The sequence below is a fragment of the Choristoneura fumiferana genome, chromosome 21, assembly GCF_025370935.1.
Source record: "Choristoneura fumiferana chromosome 21, NRCan_CFum_1, whole genome shotgun sequence".
Lineage (NCBI taxonomy): Eukaryota > Metazoa > Arthropoda > Insecta > Lepidoptera > Tortricidae > Choristoneura > Choristoneura fumiferana.
In genome coordinates, this window is record NC_133492.1 from 10,541,567 (window position 1) to 10,567,970 (window position 26,404).

The 26,404-nt window shown below is 35.8% G+C and overlaps 1 protein-coding gene across 1 annotated transcript in view; it reads left to right on the plus strand.

The window, feature by feature from the left end:
* Positions 1-1,989: 1,989 nt before the first annotated feature.
* LOC141439486 (protein CEPU-1-like) overlaps positions 1,990-26,404 on the plus strand; it is a 79,504-nt gene continuing 55,089 nt past the window's right edge. Inside the window, exons 1-2 of the mRNA XM_074103763.1 lie at positions 1,990-2,223; positions 10,367-10,513. Of these exons, the coding sequence (XP_073959864.1) occupies positions 10,471-10,513 (43 nt within the window). The 5' untranslated portion in view covers positions 1,990-2,223; positions 10,367-10,470. The remainder of the gene's footprint in view (positions 2,224-10,366; positions 10,514-26,404) is intronic.

Below are 26,404 nucleotides of genomic sequence, written 5' to 3' on the forward strand. Positions count from 1 at the left end.
CACTTCAAAACTCCACGAACGCTTTGGAAGTTGACATCTCTGTTGAGATCGTTCATTTACATTTAAGTACTTTCGTTTAACAAAGCAAATATAAACCAAACAAATTTATCACGAGGCACAGACGGACGTCTGCGACAACTTTACTACTGCTTTAAAGTTTTATGAATATTTAAGTATTCGCTACTTTCTCCGAGACATTAAGGTGGAGTTTTATGAAATCAACTTATAATCGTCCAATATACATATAACAGACGATAATTATGTAGCAACGTTTTTAGGGCCTCTGTAGGTCTCGGCGTCTTTTCCTTCTGTAATATTTTATTTCTTATTTATTTACGTTATTACTTGTACCTACTATTGCTTATTCTGTGGCCATTTCGTTAAAAGTACCTACACGAGAAATAAATTCCAGTTGAAATATTTTCGTCAGATTTAACAGGTGCACCGAGCGACGAGAGTGGAATAAATGTATGCTACTTAGAGGCTCGTCGTTTGCCGCGCCATGGACCAGCAAACTGTTTAATTTTGCACAAACCGTATCTCGTCTCGAAGGCCCTTTTGGCTTCTTGGTAATACTGTTTTGCATAAACGTGTCACTCGAAAGTTACGAAAATATAGTACCTTCTCATTTTTCCCCAGGAACACATAATTGACGGCCAAAAGAGCATCCCCGGTGAATTTTACAGATAGAAAGCGATTCCCATGTTGTTTTATTAAAAGTGAAAATTATAACGAAACAAATGTACCTACATTTTTGGTGCAACCACCACATGATGTAGAAGGTAAGTATAACGGAATGAAAGAAAGAAAGAAAGATAGAAAACATTTATTCGTGACATGACATGAAGTGACGTGACACGGATAAGAATAATAATAAAAATAGAATTCGCGCTGTCATCGTTCATCCACCATTACGTCTCATATTTCGTTTTCTAGAATTTTTTACCGTACAACGGCAAAACCTACTAGACACTGGCAAAATTGTCCTCCAATGGACAGCGCCATATTGTTCTAAAAAACAACAACAATAATAAAAATAAAATAAAATAAAAAATAGTTAAGTATGCATGTCACGAAATGGTCCCAAATCAGCAATCTGCCGGTCTTGCGAACGGCGCTGGTCTTCCTTTGAATGATGAATTCGATTCCCAGTACCAGCTTTACTTTACTGGACTTTCGATATGTACTAATTTAGGTACGAGTATAATTAGGAAGAAATCATAAAAGTACAAATACGTTTAATTAATTTATATTAATAATTTAAATTTATTTTAATTTGTATCATTATGCTTAATTTTTTTGTAGTGGACTATCTTAAATAGTTATGAGATAAATTTTTGCTGATCTGCTAGAAGTATTTCCGTACTTTCGATTTTTTTGTACTGTTATACCATGAATAGTTACATATAGTTTAGTTATTGGAGGCCGGGATAACACTAAGCCGAAAGCCATTCCGATAGTTAGATTTTAGTTTTAACATGGTCGAGATGGAATAAGCTAGGGGCGTGGGCACACTGCCAAAACCGATCGCAACCTTCCGTCGGCCGCTTTATTTTCTATCAGCTTATGGCGCGACGATTGCGCCACGGTCGTATTTGCTTTATTACGTTTGGTTGGGTAATCGAAAAATTCACTAATGCGTCAATTACTTAAGCGTTAATTTTTTGTGAACCCTGGTTCTTATGTATAAGTACCTAAGTATTTATTTTCCGGAATAGTTTTTTGTGGCAGATGCAAAGAATAAAAGTTTCAGGTGGAACGCAAGAAACGATATATTTTAGTTACATGCAATAAAGACGAAGAATCACACTATAACCCCTGTCATAACCCACACAGGGTGCAGATAAGTGAATAAAATTGAATAATTTACGAGTAGGTTTTACCGCGGAATGTCACAGGCAGGGTGGCGTGGTATGTCAAAATATAAAATACAAGGTTGTGTCATGCGCAGTGGCGGGTTGGTCCGCGGGGCCCCAGTCTGTTCGCCGGCTGCGCTCCGTCCGAACGAGAGACGCTATGTGCCCGTTCCAAATGCAAAACTCGACTGTTCGAACTCACGATTAAAAAAATAAATTAAGAACACGTGCGTCATTGACGAGAAAAAATTGAACTGTTAATTAAAACAGGCGTTGATCTTCGCTTGTTTTTAAGTTAGTGTTCAACCGTGAAAAGTGTACGAAACTTTTGCGGGATAGAAATTAAAAAAGTTATCTTGTTTCCGTTGTAAGTACTTACCAATAAATAATTATTTACTTAATAGATTTGATAGATTGTTTAGTTTTCTATTATTAGTGCTTGTCTATTTGTAACCCATTGTCTATCAATGATAGTTTCGGAATATGTATTTAACTAATTTTTAGTCAGCTTGTCTTTTTTTCAAATATCGCCCCTTTTTTTGTAGAGATCACACGAGACTTTTTTAATGTAATTACCCACCAACCATCCTGGAAAGACAAAATCACGTTTAAATATGTAATCAATAGTAATCATAATCATCCTAGTGTGAAACTTGTAGCGTAAGAAAAGAATTACTTTATGTACAGCCAATGGCATAAATATCTATATAACCAAAGCGTCCAATAATAATATAATATGTATGCATCGACCTTATGGTTACTGGCGTAAAGTTGTATACTAGAGATATTTTGACGTCTTGGAGTGTACAAACATACCTACTAAATATAGTAACCTTATACCTGTAGACAAAATCGCTAGACCTAGCGATGGAATACCTGTATTCCATTGTTATGTCCTTACGCATAAAATTAAACCTAGTAATTTATTGCTTTCAGAAAATGCGGGGGCCTAGTCATAAAACGTTGTTCTTGTCCGGTCTTGGTTCCGTACCAAAACAGTACCTACTAAAATTTCCCTATTATGTATGTACAGTTATGTATATACGTATGTGTGTATAGTTATGCATATTGAAAAGCTTTACCTATTTATTTAGGTTCATTTTAGATTCCAGTTCTTTTAACTATTGCTTGTAGTAACACAAGCAAACTTGTTTCTGATGTCCTGTCAGTCGGTCAAAGGTTAACTAGAATAGCTTTGATCTTTGAAAGGATCTCATTTACATCTGTTCGTCTTTGTTATCCGCATCATCATGCCAGCCTATACACGTCCCACTACACACAGGTACAGGACTGGATCTGGGCCGTAGTTCCCAAGCGGGCCCAGTACGGTTGGAAATTTGACACACAGTTCCTCTTGTTATCTGTTAATTTTAAGTTTTTTATGTACTTTTACATATTATAAACTTTCTTTGGTTTTATTGACCCAAAGAACGAAGTTTTTAATAAGTTTCCGGGGTTAGTAAAATGCGAGCAAAATACATTGAAATGCTGGTTGTCATACGTCATTTCTACCGTTTTTGCTCGCATTTTACATTTCCCGGTTATATAACCCAGAAAAATTATACCACCTTGCAAAAGAAACAGACTTTTCAGGACGTTTCTATGCACATCACTAACTATACATGTTTATGGCGGTATCTTCAAAAATTGGTTAATATTTTTTAATCAGTTTCGTAGTATTATGCACATCACAACATTGACTCTAAACTAGATGTTATACCTTAGTTACACCTTGCGCAATTATATTTTGTTTCGAATCTAACCTTCGTTCATATTACTTTATCCGAGATATAAGTTTTCCCAAAGGATTCTATTCTTGTCTGCCCTTCCCGGGATTCAATAATGCTAGTTGGAAGGCATCATCACTCTATGCCACATTTCACTGTTGATACCTCCATCAGCTAAAGTGTTACATAGTCAGGAAACGTTTTTGTGTAATATTTCAATGTTGGGTGTATAAGAATTTCATTTGTTTTACGCTGTAGGTGAGCAAATAATGTTTCTTTGTGTTAAACTGGAACCGCTCGGGAACTAAAGCTCTTTAGTTCTAAGAAGGACTAGTAAGTAGCAGGAGAGTGGGACGTATATATACCAATTTGAAGTTGGTGCCTGAAGGCGGTGTGATGTTGATTATGATAAACCACACCATTTGGTGAAATATACGGAATAACTTTAAATCACCTAGTGTAACAACATAATTTTTACGATAAGTCTTGATGACTCAAATGAAACTGGGTACATGACATTCTTAAAAAATCAAAATGCCGGTTTTTTGGCGCCAAATTGTGAATCTTCAAAGACAAAGTCTAAATATTTATTTGCAAGAACTATGGTATTTTTACAGGTGTTACACTTGGAAAAGAAATATGAATGACCATCACAGTTCACCATAACAGTGGTACGCAAATTTTTAAATTAAACATTCAACAATACAAGATAAATATCAGACAGTATACGAGTATATGGATTAATTCATTACATTATATTATACTATACATTCTACCAAAATACAGAATAGATTATACGTCAAAAAAACATTTGAATCATAAAAACATTTTTCTATAAGCCTTCAAAATTTATTTTATTTAAACCTATCGAGCGTAGCGTATCAAAATTAAGGGATTTATAAAGAGAATACTAAAATATACAAGTCATGTGTTTACTTACTAATTGGCAATATTTCAATATCAATATGCCCATTTCTTCGATCCTCACTGCAGCCTAAACGGCTGGACTGATTATAACATATGAGGTATTGGCCAGTACAGATCTATGGACTGCATTTCATATCATTGTAACCGCAACTACCGACTGCCCATACATTTTTCGTTGCAATACGGTATCTGACTATTTTGTATATGTTTTATAAATTAAAACTGCACAATGTCTGTTATCGAATAGAAAAACAATTTTTAAGCTACCTTTACAAATAACAAATTTATAAAGGTTTGAAATTCAAGATTAGACAGAGAAAGACAAACTGGCATGTGACGTCACACGCCAGTACCGCCATACTTGCTGCATAGAGAAAAGCGTTTCAGAAAGAGACAGGCATTAAGTTTTTTCAAAAATTCACTATAAATCCAATTTTCAACCGATTTAAATTTTCTCTTTGCTAAACACTATCTGTTTATCAATATTTTCATAATAATATTAAGATGTGACAAAATCAGGAGTTGTCAAATACCGTATTCGATTGTAGCTGGCACAACTGCCCTCTGACTGTAATTGAAATGTATGGGCAGTCGGCAGTTACGTTGCAGTTGGAATGCAGTCCGTCTGTACTGGCCCTTCATAACTGTGTGTGTGTGTGTGGTGTGTGTATGTGTGTGTGTGTGTGTGTGTAACTGGGTCTTCATAACTGTCGTTAATTATTATTTTTTTTAATTCAACTATAACTTTGTTGATGTTGGGAATGTAATTTTTGTAATCTAGGTTAATTTAGATGTAATTTGATTTAACGTAAAATTTAATATACCGTATGAGTACCTTATATGAAAATTATAGAATACCTATCAGTGAAACCTCTGCCGATGTTAATAAGGAAAGGATATTCCTCACACGAAATATTAAATGATAAGACCATCGCATGAAACTCTACTCAGTAAATTGTTCAAGCTTCCTCCTTAAATTAGAACAAAATGTTGAAGTATTAAAACACAATAAAAGCGGTCGACGGCATTTCGGCTTACATTAAAGTTATGCTTTACAGCCTAATAAGCTTTTAAACTAGCTTGTTTGAGTTGGCGAAGTTAAATATCCGAATGTTCCTGCGAATTGGCAGCAGAAAAGGGCTGCGAGTAATTTACTAACTAGCCAAATTGTATTAATCCTGCCTAAGTTTTCCAATCAAGATATCAATATCCGCCGCATTGACACTATTCAAAGGACATTTATTTGAGCGCGTCTGAAGTTTTAACAGTAATTGAATTGGGCCTATTGGTGCTCTACGTACAAAATGATTTAATGCTGCGACAGACAGCTGAGATCCGCACATTGATACGACAAAACGACCATTCCAGTGAACCGAATGAAGCCAAAGACGCTATGAGATAGCGGAACGACATCAATCAGAATTATGAAGATTATTAATTAATAAGTTGGCTTCATAAATCTGATTTGCCGAAATGTTTTTGATACCCTAATTAACTTATGTTCACGTTTAAATGAAGTTTCAACTCGAGCTGATTTGGTTTCTTATGGACATTTTTAGAATAAAGATATTTGCTTAAGATATAATAAAGATATTTTGACTTTGAATATTTCCTTAATTATATGTATAGAAAGGAAAGTCTTGACTGACTCGCCTACTCATTAACGCCTTGTCCAAAACCTTGGATTAAAATACCTGCAATTTTAATCAACTTAGTTTATTTTGTCTACTCTAAACTAAAAACGTAAAGACAGATTTTGAAAAAAAATACTAAGTAGGTAACAAGTATTTAACAATGGACAGTATGATCTTTGAGAACAATAAATAGAAAAAAATATAACTATTATTCAAAAATATACTTATATTCTAATAGTCGTAATTTAAGTCAGAGGTCACAATTTACAGAAATACTTATACAAATTCAAAAATAATTGTTAAGTGACTTCAGACAGCATTCTCTGACTAGCAACAAAATCCGGACGTGAGTAAAGAAATGTCAGCCGCACTGTTATTTAGGGCAGCCAAAATGGCCGTAATCAAGCCGCAGGATGAAACGTAGCAACAGTGTGTCGTGATAAATGCAGTGGGTGTAAAAGGCGTAAAAATAGGGGAACATTTACCCAACAGTGAATGGATGGCGGTTGATTCGATTATACATATTGTCTTTTCACAGAAGCCCTTAAACGGTTTGGTAGTAGTAGGTACATTCAGGAAGGTTATGTACAAAAAATAATTTAACATTAGTGTAGCAAACTCCTTGGAGTTTTGTACTTTTTTGTTGTATTTTTTTGTAAAGTTCTTTTTTTGTATATTTTTTTTTTACTTGTCATTATTGCGTCGTGTTGTGTGGTTGGGTTATCGAGTATATTTTAATTTCATCAAATTATTTCTTTGTTTGCTTTTAGTTATTTGTTACAGTCCACTCATACGTTTCAATTAGTATAGTTATTTTATATTGTGTGGTTGATTTTAGTAAGTATTTGTGCAAAAAAAAAACATAATTTGATAAATTTATTTACTGAGGGGATTTATGACAGTTTCCGCACTAAAAGTAAAACTTAATATTATCTATCTTGTACCCGCAATTCACTTGCAAACTCCATCCATGCAATGAAACTAAGTCGCATATTACTTGCATGTTGTTTCGTTATTTATAACTTCTAAATAATCTGGCCAAATAAGAGCTATAAAATCCAAATTGGACCATGTCAGCTAACCTGCACTAGGCAATTAGTTCCATTAGTACACAGACAGATATCGTAGTCGAAATTTTCATTATTAATTTTAAATTCAACTTCCTACGTAAGCTTTCAGCGCTAATCATATTATTGTTTTCTACATTTCTCGTCACATTTTTCACTTGTAAAATCAGAGTTGAAATCTTAGAGAATCGCGTGAACGGCTTGTAGGTTAATTTGTAGCAAAGGTTCGAGTAAATAACTCGACATAAATGTGTGGTCGTCCACTCTCATAATCAAATTGTCCCGATCCTGGAAGTTCCAAACCATCTCTCGCCTCGTACTAGCTTCATACTTGTGCGCGTGGGCGAAAGGTCCAAGGGTCAATTCAATTCTGATAAAGCTAAATATTAAGATAGGATTATTAGTAAAATGGTGACACAAACTAACTCGTTCCCGGGAGAATAGTCCCTTTGTTATGTTAGTTATGAGTAAACCTCACATTTGCTCACCAACTCAACATAAGCGTGTGTAAAGAGAAGCAGATGCTGATGATTGATTGAATTGTTAGTTTAGGTATATTTTATACCTTAGGCTGCTATTTACTCATAAACTACTAATAATTCTCAAGCAAACTTAGCCGTTACAGTTTTCCTTGAAAGTTTGATATACTTACTACCATCCTGAATTTTTTTATAAAATTCCACCTACTGGTTTAGATTTAACAGGGGGGGAACGCTCGATTTTAATGAAAATTTGCACTTTAAAGTTGAATATTTCGCAAACAAATCACTGCATGGAAAAATCGTCTTAGCAAACCCCTAATGGTTTTTAAATAACTATCCAACGATACCCCACACTATAGGGTTGGATGAGAAAAAAAATCACCCCCACTACGTCTATGGGAGGTATCCTAAAAAAATATTTTTTTAATTTTTTGTTGTACCATTTTGTCGGCATAGTTTACATATATATTCGTGCAAAATTACAGCTTTCTAGCATTGATAGTCCCTGAGCAAAGCCGCGGACAGACGGACAGACAGACAGACAGACAGATATGGCGAAACTATAAGGGTTCCGTTTTTGCCATTTTGGCTCCGGAACCCTAAAAATATGTTTTGGTTGTTAGGACACCCGTGCGAAGCCGGGATGGATAGCTAGTCTCTTTATAAAAATCTAACAAGTTTCAAAGAGTTATTTTATACGAGCAATACGTCTTGTACTGGCTTTGAAGTTTCCGTTCAAATTATTCAGCATTATCGGCCTACCGAGCCGTATTTCCGCATTCCTAAAACGTTTTTTGTAAATCAATAATGGGATTCAACCGGGGTGAATGTTCCCCGTGCCTACGCTGCTTAGCACAGCTTAGCTTAGATACCCAGCACAATCCGCTCTGATTGCACAAGCGCTTTTTCCGAAGCGTAAAATTTTTACGGCCAGGACTCCGACGATCGACTTTGGGCTACTATTTTTACAAAAACCTCTCTCCGGCTCCGATATCTCTAAAGTAGCGGATAAACTCTATTGCAATTTAACAAGCCTTGAAATGAGGGTCGGCAGTTTGTATTAAGCTTTAATTTCACTTTTAATTAAACAGGAGGTTTAGTCAACTCGATTCGTTGAAAATTTATTGCTTTAGATTGACTAATTTCGGTTTAGCACATGAAATTCAAAGGTATTTTCCGGCCGGTGTGGTTCATTGTAGAATAATAGTTCGGATATTTATGAAACGCATTAGATTTAATGCAAAATAATTAATATCAAAACGATACTAACGGCTCTAAAGCGCAATTACTATTTTAAACTGTTATTAGATAGAAATAAAATGTTAATTGCCATAATACTGTTGTCACTATCATCTATTGAGTCAGATAACATCACCATTCTATTCATCGATCGTTCGAAGTCCTAAATTGAATGTTTGCGTTCATACTCTGAATTTGCAGAATGGAACTCTCGATATTTACTGTGATAAAACGGGAAGGTTTCCTGAACAGCGTGTGTTAGGCTCGGGGCGGCTCGGGAGAGCTCAGGATACAGATTTCTTCTCAAGCGATGATTGCACAAACGCGTACGGAGGCTCTCAAAGACTGGTTTTGATCAAAGAGTTTACGAGATCGCATGAATATTGTAACATCTTTTCACGTTTTCAACATTTCAGTTAGCCGATGTTCAAGGTGTTATAGTCAACTAATGGTTCTGGCATCCGTGCTCGAATCCGTACCTTGCTACATTTTTCAATTATTATTAGCCTGTAATATTTCAGCCTCACGCTTGAAGTTTCATTCCCTTATACCAAGGCATCTAGATTTTTTTAGTTGCTTTGTGAATGTAACATTAACTTAATAATATTTTGTAACACTGTTGACAATCAGCTGTTACAAGTTTTATGAGATCATTTTAGTCACATAAAATATTTCATACGGACCGAGGGAAACCGTCATAAAGTACGCTTTTCTACTGGATACCTAATTTCCCCAGGGATCGTTATAGTTCTTAATTAAATGAACTAATTAAATCTCAACTTACATGCCAACGGTACCCGAATATTATATTTAATTAACAAACAGATGAGATGATATTTCAATTCATCGTGGGTATAAATAGCTTCCAGCTGGTTTTTATTCTCCTTCACGCCTGGGCGGAGGCGGCTGAAAAGGGATGAAATTCTGGCTCGATTGATTTAGAGCGTAACCAATCAGATTGAGAAAGGATTGATAAGATGCTACGTACGATTACTCTTCCAAATACCTATTCTACAACAGCCCGTCACGAATAAATAAAGAACAATACCATTTTACGTCAATTAACTCGTCCCGTAATTCCTTTTTATTTAACGGCCCATTTACAGTATTTATAACCGCAATTTTCTTTCCAATGAAAAAATACAATATTACCTACGTAATTGGCTCACAGATAACTTTTCTTCTTATTTCTTTGTGAGTGAGTGATAATATAAGTTAGTGAAAGTTTCTGCTAACGATGAATTAAGGGAGCCGGAGCCGCTGCGGGTCGAATCTCTGCGTAGTTTTCCTCTTCAACTATTATTACTAAGTATTTTTATTTCCTAGTCAAATATGTTTGCTCGATGTTATAATTTACTCTCTTATTTTCCTTTTGTTAGGGAGTATTTATGATCTTTGTTGTTTGTACGTAATTATTGTATTTATTGTCCTCAGAGCCCGGAAGAGTGAAGGGAGGAAAACGTTCAGTGCCGAAACACTGCGAGTGATGAGTTCGAAAGTGGTGAATGGTTTAATGATGTGAAAACATAGTAACCGTCATGATGTGGGTTGTCGCGCTGCTGTGCTTGTTTGGATACTTGGGTAAGTTTTTTTTTACAACCTGACATGTAGTTTCACTGGAACGTAATAGTTTTATTTGGTGAAACTTTAGAAGTGGATTTTCAAGACGATTGATTTGATATGTACCTTTGAAAAATAAAATAGCAACTCTCACAACTATTTAATCGTAAGTTTATGTTCTAGTATGTCTGGCTTTCAAACTCACTCTTTGTCGGTCCTTAACTGAATGCTCCTCTCCTCCAACGGCTGACTGACGGAGATCCTTTGAAGGAATAAGTTCGCCTTTATATTTTAGCGTTTGGCAACTGTGTTTATTGCTTTATCTTTGTACATTAAAAAGACTATTTAATGTATTTATTAGACAAAATTATCTAAATATTCTTTTTTTTGACGGTCAATTACAGTTACATTTTCATTTCATTTTCATCACACTTGCTCGTAAACAGTGTCGAAACATGCAGGCTACCTTGGTTGCAACCCCCCAAATAAAACCCTCGACCTTAATGTGCTTGTCATGAAACCCGTGGTCGGTAAATGGGCCATTGCCCGTACTAATTTTCTTGTCATGAAGCCCAAGGTCGGTAAACGAGTGTGATGGCGTGCAGGAGCGCGGCGCGCGCAAGTCGGGCACTTGCGCCGAGGGGAGGGGGCTGGCGGCGCGGAGGCTGGCGCTGCCAAGAGCGTAGTCAGCGGTATCGGCAATTTTTGAAAAATATTAGTTTTCCTTTTACAAATATACAATTTTACTCGCAACTGTGATGAAAAACATTGTATGTCGCACGGGCGCTACTAGAATTACTAATCTTCGACTTCGGGCTTCTAATAGACTCTCGTTCGTAATTCCTTGTTTACCGCCCTTAAGACACAATGTACTATTTCAAATAATACTTAAAATATTTAAGACGAAGGAGTTCTATAATATTAAAGTGTTCCATATTCTAGTACTCTTGTTTTCTCAGAACTCGCAGAATTTACTTAAAATTCTCAAAGCAAGGAGCGGAAACTGGAGTATTTTATTAAAAACATCTTTTTCCAATTACGTTAAATAGTTCCCCTCTAGAGAGCGTGAAAACAAATGTACTAGGAGATTACGTCTTAGAGAATCCTCAGCCGCATGGTTTCACTAAATTGAAATATTAAATCCGCTCTTACGGTACGCTCACTTTGCTAACGGATCCTGTTTTTGCCGCGAAAGTTTTCCTCCAAATATGAGATTTAAGGCTTTTCGTTGATTGAATTTTATTCCAGTTTTATACCAATGTTGTCGAATATCCTCTAATAGGTACTATAATAAATGCAAAATTTTGGATGAAGGGATATTTGCTACTATGTCACGCAATACGGCTCAACGGATTTGGATGAAAAATTACGTTAAACAAATTCTTCGCAGACGGTCTTGCTGCCAACGGCATTTACTTTTAGGTTATGTTAATAGTGACATTTATTTACAAAATATAATAAATACTCGTACAAATACTGACGTGATTTTGTACCATGATTCTTCTGCGGGAAATCATATTTTTTTTATTCCTTCTATAACTAGGCGACCGAAAACATATGTTACCTTTAGTCGTAAATTTGGTTCTTCGGTTTTGGTCTTGCTTGTTCTAATATAACGGATCTGAGGAGTGGAGCTACTCCGAAATTCAAAATTCGAAGTTTGTATCGGACCGTCCCTGTCACTCTGGGGTTGCTCTGGGGTGACACTCTTTCCCGGCCCGGATAACTACAATAAATTAAATTATACGTCACAGTAGATTTTTTTTCTGAAAAGTTTACATTTGGCGACAAAAATTCGCAAAATATTTATTTAATTTGTAGATAACTGAGGAGTGTCTTTTCGAACGTGCCTATTTCCATGTTTCTCTTTTTTTAAACTAACAATGTAGTTCTGCTTAAAACAGAAAAATACAAATATTCTTTGAGGTTAAAGTTCTAAAATGTCTAGTTGTCTTTTAAAAAAGGTTCAAATATCAAGGTTCGGATCAAAAGGGCCTAATTCTTCCTTATATCGACGGTGGAAAGCATAAACGCAGTAACCCACACCTTTACCAAAAAAATTGTATTGCATATTTCGATTCAGTTTTTTTTTCTGCGTCGAATGCTGTAACTCTCGTTGCTCTACGACGTTTAGAAGTTTCTGGACAGCATAGTAATTTTTACAATTTTTGGCTATTTATGGTACGTCAAATGCTGTAACCGACACGAAAAACGAAAAAAAAATAGAGTCCTGTATCTTACTTCATACACGCGGAACAATATTCATCCGCACGATGTCGCTTACAGCGTTTAGGCGTAATAAAAAATATATTTACGCTGCTCGAGAATGTATTGCAGGTGAGTGTTAAAGAATTCACTGGGAATCAGCTTTCTATCAAAAATTTTCAAGGCAGTTCCCGGAGTATTATGATAAGATTTATGACGTTACAGCATTTGAAAATGCATAAGATTATTGTTATCAGTCAATTTACATCAATTTTACAACGCTTTTATTAGCTTTACATATATGTTTGTTTGTAACCGACTGCTTTGAACTCGATTTTGAACCACTTTAAAAAGTCAGATTTCATTTAAACTCTGTATACTTATTGGTTATTAAGAACCGATGACAATACAATAATAATAAGTTAATTATCAAACTAACACTAAATCTCCTTTAAAAAAAACTAACAATATATCTACTAGGTAGGTACTAGACTTACTAGCGCCCCACCCCGGCTTCGCACAGTCACAAATTTATATAAAGGTCTCTATACAAGGACACCTCACAAACATTTTTCAGCTCCATTTCCCACGCAAAGCCGGAACGCTTTTTTTAATTCGTAACTAATATTTTTTTAATGGAATGTCCAATTATTTAGAATAATTAAAAAATTGATCTAAGTATTGAAACATTCTTGAATATGAAATAATTTATTTGGATAAGGATTAATGTATATAGATAATATGGATTCATTTTGGTCGGGACTTTTATCAACTTTTAAAATCAACTTTTAAAACGTAAAAAAGTACCTGTACCTAGTTATAAGTGACATTATACTAGTAGTTACAATAGATGGACATAATATCGTTTTTTTCTAGATACCGATATACCTTTCTTCTTCTTCAGCCTTTCTCAAACTTCTGTGTAGGCCTCCTTCAATTTTTTCCACTCGTCACGACATTGAGCTTTTTGGATCCAATTTGAATCAGCTACCTTTTTACATTGTCTTCCCACCGTATTTGTGGTCTACCCTGAGGTCGCTTATCCCCCCCCCCCCCTGGCTTCCACTCTAGGAGACGCTTGCACCACAACTTTTCACTCCAGGCCACATGTCCAGCCCACTTCCACTTTAAGCTTGCCACTCATTTTGTCACGTCTGCGACTTTGCTTTGATCCCGAAGCTATTCTTTTGTTTTGCGGTCCATCAGCGACACTCCTACCAGCTTCTTCTCCACTGCCCTCTAAGCCACTTGTAATCGATTGATCACGTCTTGCGTGAATACTTACTGAAATTTAGTAAAACACTTTTGAGATTGGGCAATTTAGTAAAAACATATAGTTGAATTAAATCAGTGAACAACGTAAGTGTATTCTCAAACGTACGATGACACACTCACACTTTGTTGTCGCGGCGATATTAAACCAACACACTTGTGTGTACACAAAGAACGCTTGAAATTAATTTCCATGGTAGGTATGGTAGTGATAAATTTCTGTATTAGATTACCTAGTTTAGTAACTTTATATAAATTGAATAAATAATAATATTGCTTGTGTGTAATAATAAAATTTTCATTTTCATTTTCATTTTTCAAATGAACAGTTTAAACTTGTGTATATTCCTGGATCGGATTTTTATACTTTGTAATTCAACTGTACCTACACTCGTTGAGTTTCTTGCCAGAGTCTTCTCAACAGAGGTTTTCCCGAACCGGTGGTAAATTTTTCTACATTCATACCATAAGTGCTTGTTATTATAGCCTACATTGAACAAAGATATTGTTGCTTTTTTATTACTTTTTGATATAGCATCAAGTCGATTTTCCGTCCTCATACTCATATGCAGTTTAGACAGGTTGGTGCGTTCGCCGAAGGGGAGTCCGTGAGTGGTCCCGGGGTTTACTATACATGATTCCGTGTTCGTGTGGCAAAAGCTATATCGGTGAGACTGGGCGTAACGTTTCTACAAGGGTATCGGAGCACATACGCAGTATGAGGAAACAGGACGACAGGGGGTCTGCTGTGGCCGAGCACTCAATGGACTCGGATTCGACGCATTATATCAGATTTAATATGGTGTCTGTGTACAAGTACAGTTTGCGAGAGAAAAGTTTTTCATTCCGCGGTAAATTCGTGAAGCCATTGAGATTTGAGATAAATCGTCATCCGAATTTTAACCGGGATTGTGGTTGGTCGGTACCCCCGCGAGATGGAAAACAGTATTAATAAATACTCGTGCTGCGTCATCGGTTGGTGTGAACGTGCCTTTACAGAGCGATGTTGTTAGTGTTGTGTGCTACATTTGACAGTGACAATAAAAATGATGATGAAAATGCGAGTAGTTGTGCGCCGGTGTTAGTTTCGTCGGACAGTCGCGCGAGCAGAGCGGTGGCGCGTAGTGCGCGTGTTGCGGCAACCACCGAGTCACGTTGCTCCTATGAAGAAAAGCTACGAATTAGCCCGAAACATGTCGAGCTAAACTCGGTTTAAGACGTGAGTTATCCGGTATAATATCATTTAATACCATTTTGCTGTCGTTGATACGCAGTGATCCTATTCTCTTTGGCAATTTTTATTCAAAAATGTACTCTATGACTACCGAAAATACAAACTGAAACATAGATGCACAGAAAAACCAGAAAAGAGACCAGCGCTGGGAATCAAATTCAGGTCCTCAACATTCCGTGCTGCGTGCTATACCGCAACACCACCACTGGACAGGAGTACAGACACAAATTTCTCCTATGCACCACATATCTCAGCTTGTTTGAAAGTAACAAAATTTGGAGTTGAAATAAAAAATACAAACGACTCCAAAAACCAATCTTACTCACTGTTATGTTCCTGACACCGTGGGCGGTGAGCTGACTGGTAGATGAATAAAACAGTTGTAAGACAAGAATGTCGAATCTATTACATGTCAACGGCAGTTATGATGTGAACTAATTCTTGACACATCGCACAACTAAGAAGTTTCTGAATTTTTGATAATGTTAACCATTGGGAAAAAAATTCTTTATTTACTATTCTGTCGCAGGCAACAAGTAAGCATTGCATTTTTGTCTACGGTTCATATTGTCAATATTGAAAAACTTAATAGTTGTGTAACTTTCTCGCTCCGCTCCGCTATCTAGCTCCGCGCCGCTATCTAGCACGACGCCTATCGACAGACACGCGGTCCGCAACATCACTCCACAATACTCCTTCGCTCCGCTCCCACTGCCTCGCTATGCTTTAGTGCACAGGCCACCTTACCACAAAAGGAATAGAAAAAAGTGTACATTCCAATTGAAGGGATAATCGTGCTTTGCCAAATCTGTTCCCCCATAGCCAATCAGAATCCACGGAGGGCAAAGTAGGCATATTAATGGATTTTGCGTCCACATCCTCACTACCTGATCCGATCGTCATTAACGCACCCTTGCCCCTGTAATTTACGGAACGATCTCAATCAATTTCGATATAGGCACGCCGAAATGGATGACGCGAGTGAATCATTGGAACAATGTGGAATTGCGTTAGATTTAACGCTTCATTTTGTATCTCGATTTGCATCATCATACCGTACTGGGCCATTGTTTGGGCATTTTGTTGCACGTGGTAAGAGCCATTAATGTTTTGCGAGCGCCAGATGGCAGACGTGTTTAATGAAATTGTAAATGAACCCTTAAATTTATTGATTCCCTGGCCAGACGTTTGAATTGAAATGCCGCGATTTTATTAAATTTCCATGAGAGTTTTAGGGATCTAAAAATTACATCATAAACGCTGTATTAACGCTTATGTGTAAAATTTTACAATTCTAGATTAGAACCTAGTTAAGATTTTGGGATTTTACGTATTTGAATTCCGCACGCAGGAGAATATATGCAAATTCATCCAGCCGTTTAAACAAAAAACGCAAAAGCATGAAAATTTATAATATTAAGGATTTACGAGTACTTAGTATGATTGACGTATTTTGACACAGCCAATTTATACTAAAGATTTGCAGCTCATCATTCTTCTTCTAATCGACATAAAATTAAACTCAGTTACCTTAACTGTTTGACTATTTTATTTGTACAGTCAGCGTCATATAGTACTTAGCAGTCAAGATCACCTAATACTTGGAAACATCCAAATAGTCATTAACATTGACCCAATCAAAGCGATCAATTGCTCAGGACATCCAATGTGTACAAATAAATCGGAGCACGCACATCACCACTGGTAGCGTAGCAGCCTTAGGTAGCAGCCATAATATCCAAAAGTATGGGACACACTAGAAAACTGAGCTTTATTTAAAAGGTTTAAGGTTTAATCTCGAGTTGAGTCCGAAATAAATTAACTCTTCATAAGATTCGACTTTTTGTTTTTGATAATCACCGAAAAGAGTACCAACTTGTCAGTGGTCGTTTCGTCTCTTTCATTTGCAGCCTGACGGCTTTTTTCACAGTTTTATTTACATTGTCAGAATTCCGGATTAACGGATTTCCTTTTAAATATGGCTTGAATTGACCGGACGGTATATTTGTACACGATGGATGTCTCGACCAATTTGACCGCTTTGACTGAGTCACTGTTAATGACCATTTTGTATGTTTCCAAGTATTTGGTTATCTTGACTCCTACGTACTATATAACGCTGACTGTACTGCATAATTTGTAAACGAAATATTGAATAAATCTCTTTTTATTTTTATATTTTTTTTAGTAAGTACTCTAAGCATCAGCATAAGAGTTGCCTTATTTATAAATCCAAGGTAGAGAAGTAATTTTCTTAAATCCTGTATCAAACCAATTACAACATCATCAAATATAAAACACCTTTGACGCTCCTTAAAGTTGTGAATATGTGGTTTTAAAATTAAGTAATTCTGCTTGTATGTTACAAAATTTCGTATTTAAGCTGTAGAGTAGACGTAGCAAAATCATTAGAAACGTATCGGAGCCTCATAAATTTAATCCGCGTCGTTAAGACTGAGCTCACATAGTTTATTGCTTGTCTAAGAAATAGGGCAGAAACACAGTAAATAAATTTATGAACGGCATTTCGTTAGCAGTTTAGCATGGATACGAATGAAATTGTTAACATTGCTGTGACTTCAATTATAACTCGCTTGAAATAAATTTAAACTATACCATGTTGCGTCTTTTTTCTCATTCATAAAATTTCGGTGATTTTACAATCGAATTTTTATGTGTAAATTACCGAATGCTTATAATATTTCACTTGCTTTTTTACAATTTAAATAGACGGCAGCATAAGGTAAATTTTAGAAAAACTGTTTCAGGTCAATTATGTTTCAGGATGATGGCCAATACATTTTATTAAAACAAATCAAAGTCGTTCCATCGGTATTCGACATTTTTAATGTAAATAATCTATTTTAAATAAAAGACTAATGAACATAATCAAGCGTTAACTATCGTCAAAACCTCAAGTTCAAGTTAAAATACAGACTTACTCTACATTTCGAAGGCATTTTACCACCGCATTAATCCGAATCCGAATCTTTCCTTTGCAGGAGAGTTGTTATGTGACAGACAGGCAGTTTCAGCCCCCAAAGGGGTTCCTTTATACTCCATTAAAGCCATCGTAATCCTATTTCATGATTCCGCGGAATCAGGGATGACGTTCGTCAGCGGTCCACAAATGTGGCGACGGCCATAATACCAATGGCGCGTTGAGTTGCACACTTGCAAGAACACTGTCGCAATCATATCGCAATTTTTAATGACGGCCCAGGAGCTGACACATATATTACTGCAGGTATTTGAGGCATCGTGAACATTTTGTTTTTTTCTTTTATGATATTTTGGTAGTTACAAAAGCACCTGATTGAAGGGTTGGGCATAAACTGATCTTGCAATGTTCAAATAAAACACTAACGATTTTGTTGTGAAAAATGTTGTTGAGTCAAGTTGGATTTTTGATACCTTTAAATTAGTTTTACCCCCTCTGTTTCACATTTATCCGTCAAATAAAATTTATCAATGGATGGTGAAACGGCCCTCAAATGCCATAAAAATGAGAAAAACAGCCAGAAAATATAATAGATGTTTTACAAAATGTTATTACAAAAATCCTAAAAAATTATGTGCCGTAAAAGCTGTAAGTAAAATTTTAAGATAACTACATACTTACTGTACCTAATATAAAGTAGGAAAGAATAACAAATCCGAAAATACAAATCCGAAATTCGTTTCTATACCAAAATTGTCAAAAAAAAATTGACAAATTTGGCAGAACAGAATCTAGGTTAATGTATTTGTAGGTATGTACTAAGTACCGCGTCACATATAAAAAGACGGTGGATTATTTATTAGCCAGCATTACAACAATATTTTTGAGGTGCCACTGTACTGTGCGACGTATTTTCCCCTTCGACATCTCATTTTACACGCCACGATAAACGCGATCTCATCCGAACAGATAATTAAATTAACAACGGAAAAAATCTCTTACGGGAAAATACGAGAGGCTACTAAGGAAGCACTTTCGAAAATGAAATAAATGACATTAGAGAAATTAGATTTCCAGCCGAATTTTAGAATGATTGAGACGTTACGAATACATTTAGTTCAAATGCGAAATAAAAAAAATACAATAAAAAACTTAAGAGGTCTTTCTTTCTTTTCTTTTTTTCTATCGTAAAGTGTCAGGAGACCAAAGTAATTGTTTATATTAAGTTGGTAGTAGGTAAGTAAAGACAACTAATCTCGTTCTTGAATTTCTAATGATGCTAGAGACATAACGTAATTTCATAAAATCCCAAGATAAAAGCATGAGCACTTAAAATAACTTCATTCGAACAAAATGTTTCAGGGATTTCTGAAATGAATTTCCTAAAATGGAATTATAAGCATATTGAAATAAATTTGGTTGATGACCGATTTAAGGATTATGTCGGGTTTACGAGTTAAGCCCCATCCTGTACATAGCTTCAGTAAAGTTTCAGTCGTGCTGATAGTTTTCAAGTTTGGCCGGTAAGTTCTAATAACAAAATCACCGTGAACTTAAAATTTTAAAAGGTTTTTTTAGTTGAAAATTAAATAATTTTATGCAACCGGCTATTCTGTCTAAGTATATTTTTTTATCAATTTTCCTTGTACGGCCATCCTATCTACACGTGTACCAAATTTTGAGTCATTCCGACAACTAAAAATGGGTCACAGCTAATACAGCAAGTAAAACAAAAGCTTGTGAAAAAAAAGATGTTAAATATTGTACCGTAAAAAAGCGTTTTATTTTGTTTGTATAATTATTATTAAATGGCTTAATTAATAATTATAATTGACCACAATATTGTGATCAACATTTTGCGATGACTGTGACGTGACATTGATACAACTTCTATTGCGTTGCTAACTCTTAATTTATTACACGAGCGAGATTACGCGATTTATAGTTTTATTACACGAGTATACGTAAAACTATTGAAAGCGTTAGCAGATATTCCAGCATCAAGCCACTCTTTTTATTATATTTTATAGTCTGCATGTATTTATGCTGCATTAATCTATTTAAATTTTGCTCGTTGATAGGTGTATTTGAAGCTTTTTTTGTTTATTTAAATAAATAAAAGTATAAATATTATCCCATTTGGTTCACTGAATGCTTTATTTATCCCATGTACTTAGTGATACTGCTAGCTACATGCTTTCTCACAATGAGATGATTTTTGTAGTTTCCATGCGAGGCAGGGGAGGCAGGTGTGGATCAGAAACTTCTCACATACCATTGGATTGCTTATACTTTCATCAGATATGCAAGTTTTCGCGTAAAAATTTCGAGAAACTCTAAGTTGCGACTTCGTGCTCTAGAGGCCATAAATTAAATTGCAAGGCCATCGTGTTTTTTTTTCAGCAGGATATAATTAAATATCGCGATTTAAACTCAATATAATATGAAGAAAGTCCACAATTTGGGAATCGATTTAAATTGATCGCTAAATCAAAAAACGATCGAAGTTCATTCATTTACTCGTGTAAAATACTTTTCGTTTAAAACTCCAGACAAAATTGACTAACTGAACATAAAAAAACAGCATTAAATATACCACCAACCACCTCAAGTTTAAATCGATAGTTTTCATTCCAATTGAAACCTAATGGAAGATTGATAGTACGTTCGCTTCGCTGTTGAATTATTATGTAGGCTGCTCGGCTACGAATACTGCTTCAAAAAGGAATAAATCAATGAAGACCCACACACGTTTTGAATAAATAATATTCCAAGTTGGTTCGCCTCTTTAATGCTTTTCTGATGCGTGCTCCATAAAATCATTTGCACCAAGAACAGTATTTCTAACCAACAGCTAATAATGACCTGACTTGACAGCTCTTAAAGTTTTTATTTTCCTCAAAAATGAGATCATATTGCTTAGATATGTGTATAGATATCTCGCCTGTTCCCAATATATACCCGTAAACTTAGTTCAAATTTCCAATTCGGGCAAAATTGGTTTACTACTAATATGCTTCTTGATGTGTGAAGTCCTACGGTGAAGACGGTATATTGATACGAGTAAGAGGCGATAACAATACAATAATAGTAGTTATGTAGGTGTGTCGTAATCGTTTTTCGTAATATCTGTAACATCACACTCCACTCCCAAACTTGTATCGCAGACGTACCTAGATTAAAATAAATGTCCTTTTTGTTGACTGTACTTGCATTGTCACCCAAACTACATTTGCATACCAAATTTCAAGTTGATGCCATTAACGGTTGAAGAGTTCCGTCCTGCGGAAACGATCTTGGCCGGACTACCAAGATGTCACTACCAGATTATTGTATTGTCACGTAATTTACATAAGTAAGTATGCCAAATTTCAAGACAATCCGGCTACTAGAAGTTGGTCAAATTTAACTTGCAAGATTTGACCCGCACATACATTGCAAGTTAATAAAAAGCTTTAAAAAAAAACAAGTGCGTCTCGGGTCACGCGCCGGGTAGGGGGTCCGTACCGTATCCGTAAAGCGGAAAATACTCAATAGTTAAATTAATTAATTTTGCTAAGCCATCAAAGCCATATTTCGCACAGAACCATTCCAATGTTTTCATAGGGATTTTACTACGTATTGTAATAGAAGATATTTAGGCGCACGAGCGAGCAAAGCGAGCGAGGATGCTTATATTTCGCGGGTGTAATTGATCATTTTCACTCGAGTTGAACACTCTACTTTTCATCGCAAATGCGAGGAAATAAAGAAAAACTGTTATAAATGTATACGCGATTTGTAACAGAGCGGAAGAAAATTTATCGCGCCAAACCGTCTTTTTTAGGGTTCCGGAGCCAAAATGGCAAAAACGGAACCCTTATAGTTTCGCCATGTCTATCGGTCTGTCTGTCTGTCCATCTGTTTGTCTGTCCGTCCGTCCGCTGCTTTTCTCAGGGACAATCAATGCTAGAAAGCTGTCATTTTGCACGGATATATATGGAAAATTGGAAAGTATGCCGACAAAATGGTACAATAAAAAACAAAACAAAATTTTTTTTAGGGTACCTCCCATAGACGTACACAGTGGTGGGGGTGATTTTATTTTTCTCATTCAACCCTATAGCGTGGGGTATTGTTTGATAGGTATTTTAAAACCATTAGGGGTTTGGTAAGACGACTTTTCGATTAATTGTTTTTTTTGCGAAATATTCAACTTTAAAGTGCAAATTTTCATTACAATCGAGCGTCCCCCCGCCTCTAAAATCTAAACCGGTGGGTGGAAACATTTGGAAAAATTCTGGATGTTAGTAAGTATATCAAACTTACAACAAAAACTATAACGGTTAAGTTTTCTTGGCAATTATTAGTAGTTTATATAAGAGTAAATAGCAGCCTAAGGTATAAAATATACCTAAACTTGGAATATTCCGTACAATTTTTTTTTTATTCGACTGGATGGCAAACGAGCAAGTGGGTCTCCTGATGGCAAGAAATCACCGCCGCCCATAAACATCTGCAACACCAGGGGTATTGCAGATGCGTTGCCAACCTAGAGGCCCAACATGGGATACTTCAAGTGCCAGTAATTTCACCGGCTGTCTTACTCTCCACGCCGAAACACAACAGTGCAAGCACTGCTTCTTCACGGCAAGATTAGCGTGCAAGATGGTGGTAGCAATCCGGGCGGACCTTGCACAAGGTCCTACCACCTGCAAAATACAAAATCCTTAGAAAAATATTACTTAATTTTTTCGTAATGGCTACGGAGCCCTATTTCGGGCGTGTCCGACACGCTCTTGGCCGTTTTTATCGAACTGTTACTTTTTGTCGACCTTCTAGGAGGCCACCATCGCTACGTCCCCGGTTCGTGTTTGCCACTCGAAAACCTTTCTTCCCAAACCCTTCTTCGAGCGACGTGGCCAGCCGATTGCCACTTCAACTTATATATTTATCAAATATCTATGTCGCGAACTCGGTTTTTCAGTGAATTTCCGTATTCCTGATTCTATCGTGCAGAATTTCTGAGCAAGGCTTGTTGCGTGAACTAATGTTGTTGCTTCGGTTCTAAGGATAGCAAATGTCAAAGTGACATATCAAGATAAATCATTCAATACGAATTTGGCGAGCAAAGCCATGAATAGGTAGATAAGATCCCATCAAAACATAAATGTGAAAATGAGAGCCAAGTTCAATATGCAAGTGCAATATTATGCGTAGAATAAATGGATGCCACGCTCTGTAGAAAAGCCTTACTTAGCAAATAACGTTGCATAAAATTAAATTAAAGTTCAGTTTTGATTTGGCTAGTTTTTACCAATTAACCAAATGTTGACGTAACGTTTATGTTTTGTTAAAATATCTTATAACTCAAAAGTAGTTAATTGCAACGAAGATAATTAATAAACCGCTGTGTCGCTTCTGGGCTTTGTGAACTTGGCTGACACACTGCCTTGTGCCTAGATTATAAAGACGTCGGTGAGAGAGCTGTCTAGTTTCCAGGATTATTATATAATTTCCGAATCGACACCACAACACCGTTTCCCTTTAAAGTGTTGAATAATGCATTACGTCTGACTTACACGGGAGTAGGTGGGTTAGTTAACTAGGTGGATACAAGTTATAAGGATATCAAGGGATCCGATCTATTTGATGTAGGTACGAACTCGTCTGTCATGGTTTCTTGAGTTTTTCAGGGATTCGTACTGGAAAATAAAATTTAAGATATAGCAAGCAAATAAGAGCAATTTAGTAATAGGTACCTACTTGGGCAAATCAGATCAGAAAATTTGTTCGTTATACATAATGATGTACGTAATTATTTGGTATCTCTTAACCCTTAATAAGGGCCCATTTATTGGAGCATACTACCACAGAATCAAGAGCAGCTATCGAATAAATACCTGGCAAAGGATATTTTTAAAGCTAGTAGTATTTTCAATAATTACAATGAATATTGTAACTTATTACTAAAACAATAAGGTTGAATTTCTAAATCAATGCATGTGGTCGCTAAATCGCCTCTACCTTATTAATGGCTACTTGCTGGAAACACATAAAAAATCTCGAGTTTGCGTTAAGCTCAGTTTAGTAGTGTCAAAATGTATGGAACTGACAAGCTTAAGCCAGGTTTAACGACTAAATCTAGTTTTTTTTTCCTGCAAGACGGCCTAAGGGTTAAACTTTATTTTTAACTCTTACTTATCTTTTCTTTATTCCGATGTAAAATAGAAGGATTTTATGGGTTTGACGTGTGTATCCGTGTTTCTGTTTGTGAATGATATATACCATATCTTGACAAATTGATTGAGCCTTTTTTTGAGGGGACTCAGAAATTTAGATGTCGATGGTTTTTCAACCCAAAATAAAGTAAGTACTATAACTTGGGCCCTATTTCACGAATCTACAAGTTACGGATTTACTACTTACCGGTAACTAGTGTTACAATTACAAGTGCTAGTAAAATCTGTTTCACTAATAATTCATGTAAGACTAGTGCATTCCTGTTTCACCAATGTTACCAGACTAGTAATTACTAGCGCGTGGACTATTATATGACTAGTTTGTGTTTCATGAGTTTACAATAGTAACCTACTAGTTACAAGTCGCCAACTAGTAAATACTAGCGAATTTCAACATGGTAAATTGAGTTTTGTTTCACGAAAGTGAAAATATTTTAATACACTTGTAAAATACCAGTGTAAACCTACCAAGGTCCGAAGCTTTGTAAAAGTTACTAGTGACATATTTCTCGTGTGCAATTATTAATTTATGCAGATTTATTGTATTAAATAGTAAATTATAATAAACAATATGGACAGATTCCGACACTGATGACGATGTTGTTATTATTCGTCGCCCAATCATTTATTTTTTCGAAAACTGAGTACCTGGAAAATTCTCCAAACAAACATTTTTGTTTTCGAGTATCAATTTGAGAATAGTTAATTTAGTATTCATTTTTTGAATTTCACGGTTTTACTTCACACATTTTTATGTTCGTCATAAAAGCGGGCTTTCTGCTTCGTTTATTATAATCACCCTTAAATAGGCAAAGGGTTCTCAAGCCATTCAGCCATTCAGGCAAGTTTTAATCTTAATAGCGGCTTGTTTTAACATAAAATATTTCAGATATTTTTTAAAAAGGCTCCTATTAATTTGTACTAATTTAAAACATTAAAATACAACACAAACAACAACAAGTGTGTACAACTAAAATAATATTGATTCGCCGTGACGTGGATGAATGGCGTAAATAGCCAAAGCCTATCCCGACTAGTATTTTGAGCAGTCTACCGCTACTAGCTACAAGTCTTGTAAAAAAATCAGGAAACAGAATTTACCAAAACTTATAGCTATTAACTATTTACTAGTAATGCCGTATATTTGTAGAGTTGAGAAACGAAGACAAGTAATACGAGCATTTACGAGTTTACACACAAGTAGCTAGTGATTTACAATAGTGGGTTCGTGAAACGTACACTTGTAAACTTGTGAAAAATATAAGTCCATGGACTTGTATTACTAGACTTGTTACGTTCGTGAAATAGGGCCATCTATTAACTGATCGAATGATTTACTTACTAATAACTAGCCTTCACACGCAATTTCACTCAGGTCACTATTAGATCTGGCAGTGCCCAATTTTTCTAAATCCCCATGGGAATCCCAATCCATCATATTCTGTATTCAGTTTCAGTTTCTTTATTTGCCATAAATTATATGTACATAAGTATGATGGAGATAAAAATAAGTCTCAATACAATATTACCAATATGGTGTAGCAAACAGGCAAAAGCATAAAAAAAATTACACATGCAATATTTTCATTTATTTCATTCATGTTGTACGACAAACACACGTACAAATTACCATGTCTCTAACCTTATCGGCGACGCTTTTGAGTTTTTACATGTCTCCTGTGGGAATATCGGGATAAAAAGTAGCCTGAGTGCTTCTTTCACAACTTTACTATAATAATAGTGGGATATATTGAATCATATTTATAAACTAAAATCAAACTATAATGCTACCCTACGCTCACGATAATATAATTATTTCTACTCAAAAGTATTTCTTAGTAACAAATTCCTCTCTTAAGGCGACTAGTCGGAAATAGTGTCTTTTAATTAAGTGGACCTTTCAACTCTATGAAGCTGGGACGGCTGTGTGATACGGATAGGTACAAAACAAATCCTATTAGGTACCTAATGCGAAGTAATGTGTTCTTTGATCAGAATTACGTCAATTGGTGGTGACGGTAGTAACATTTCTACACCTT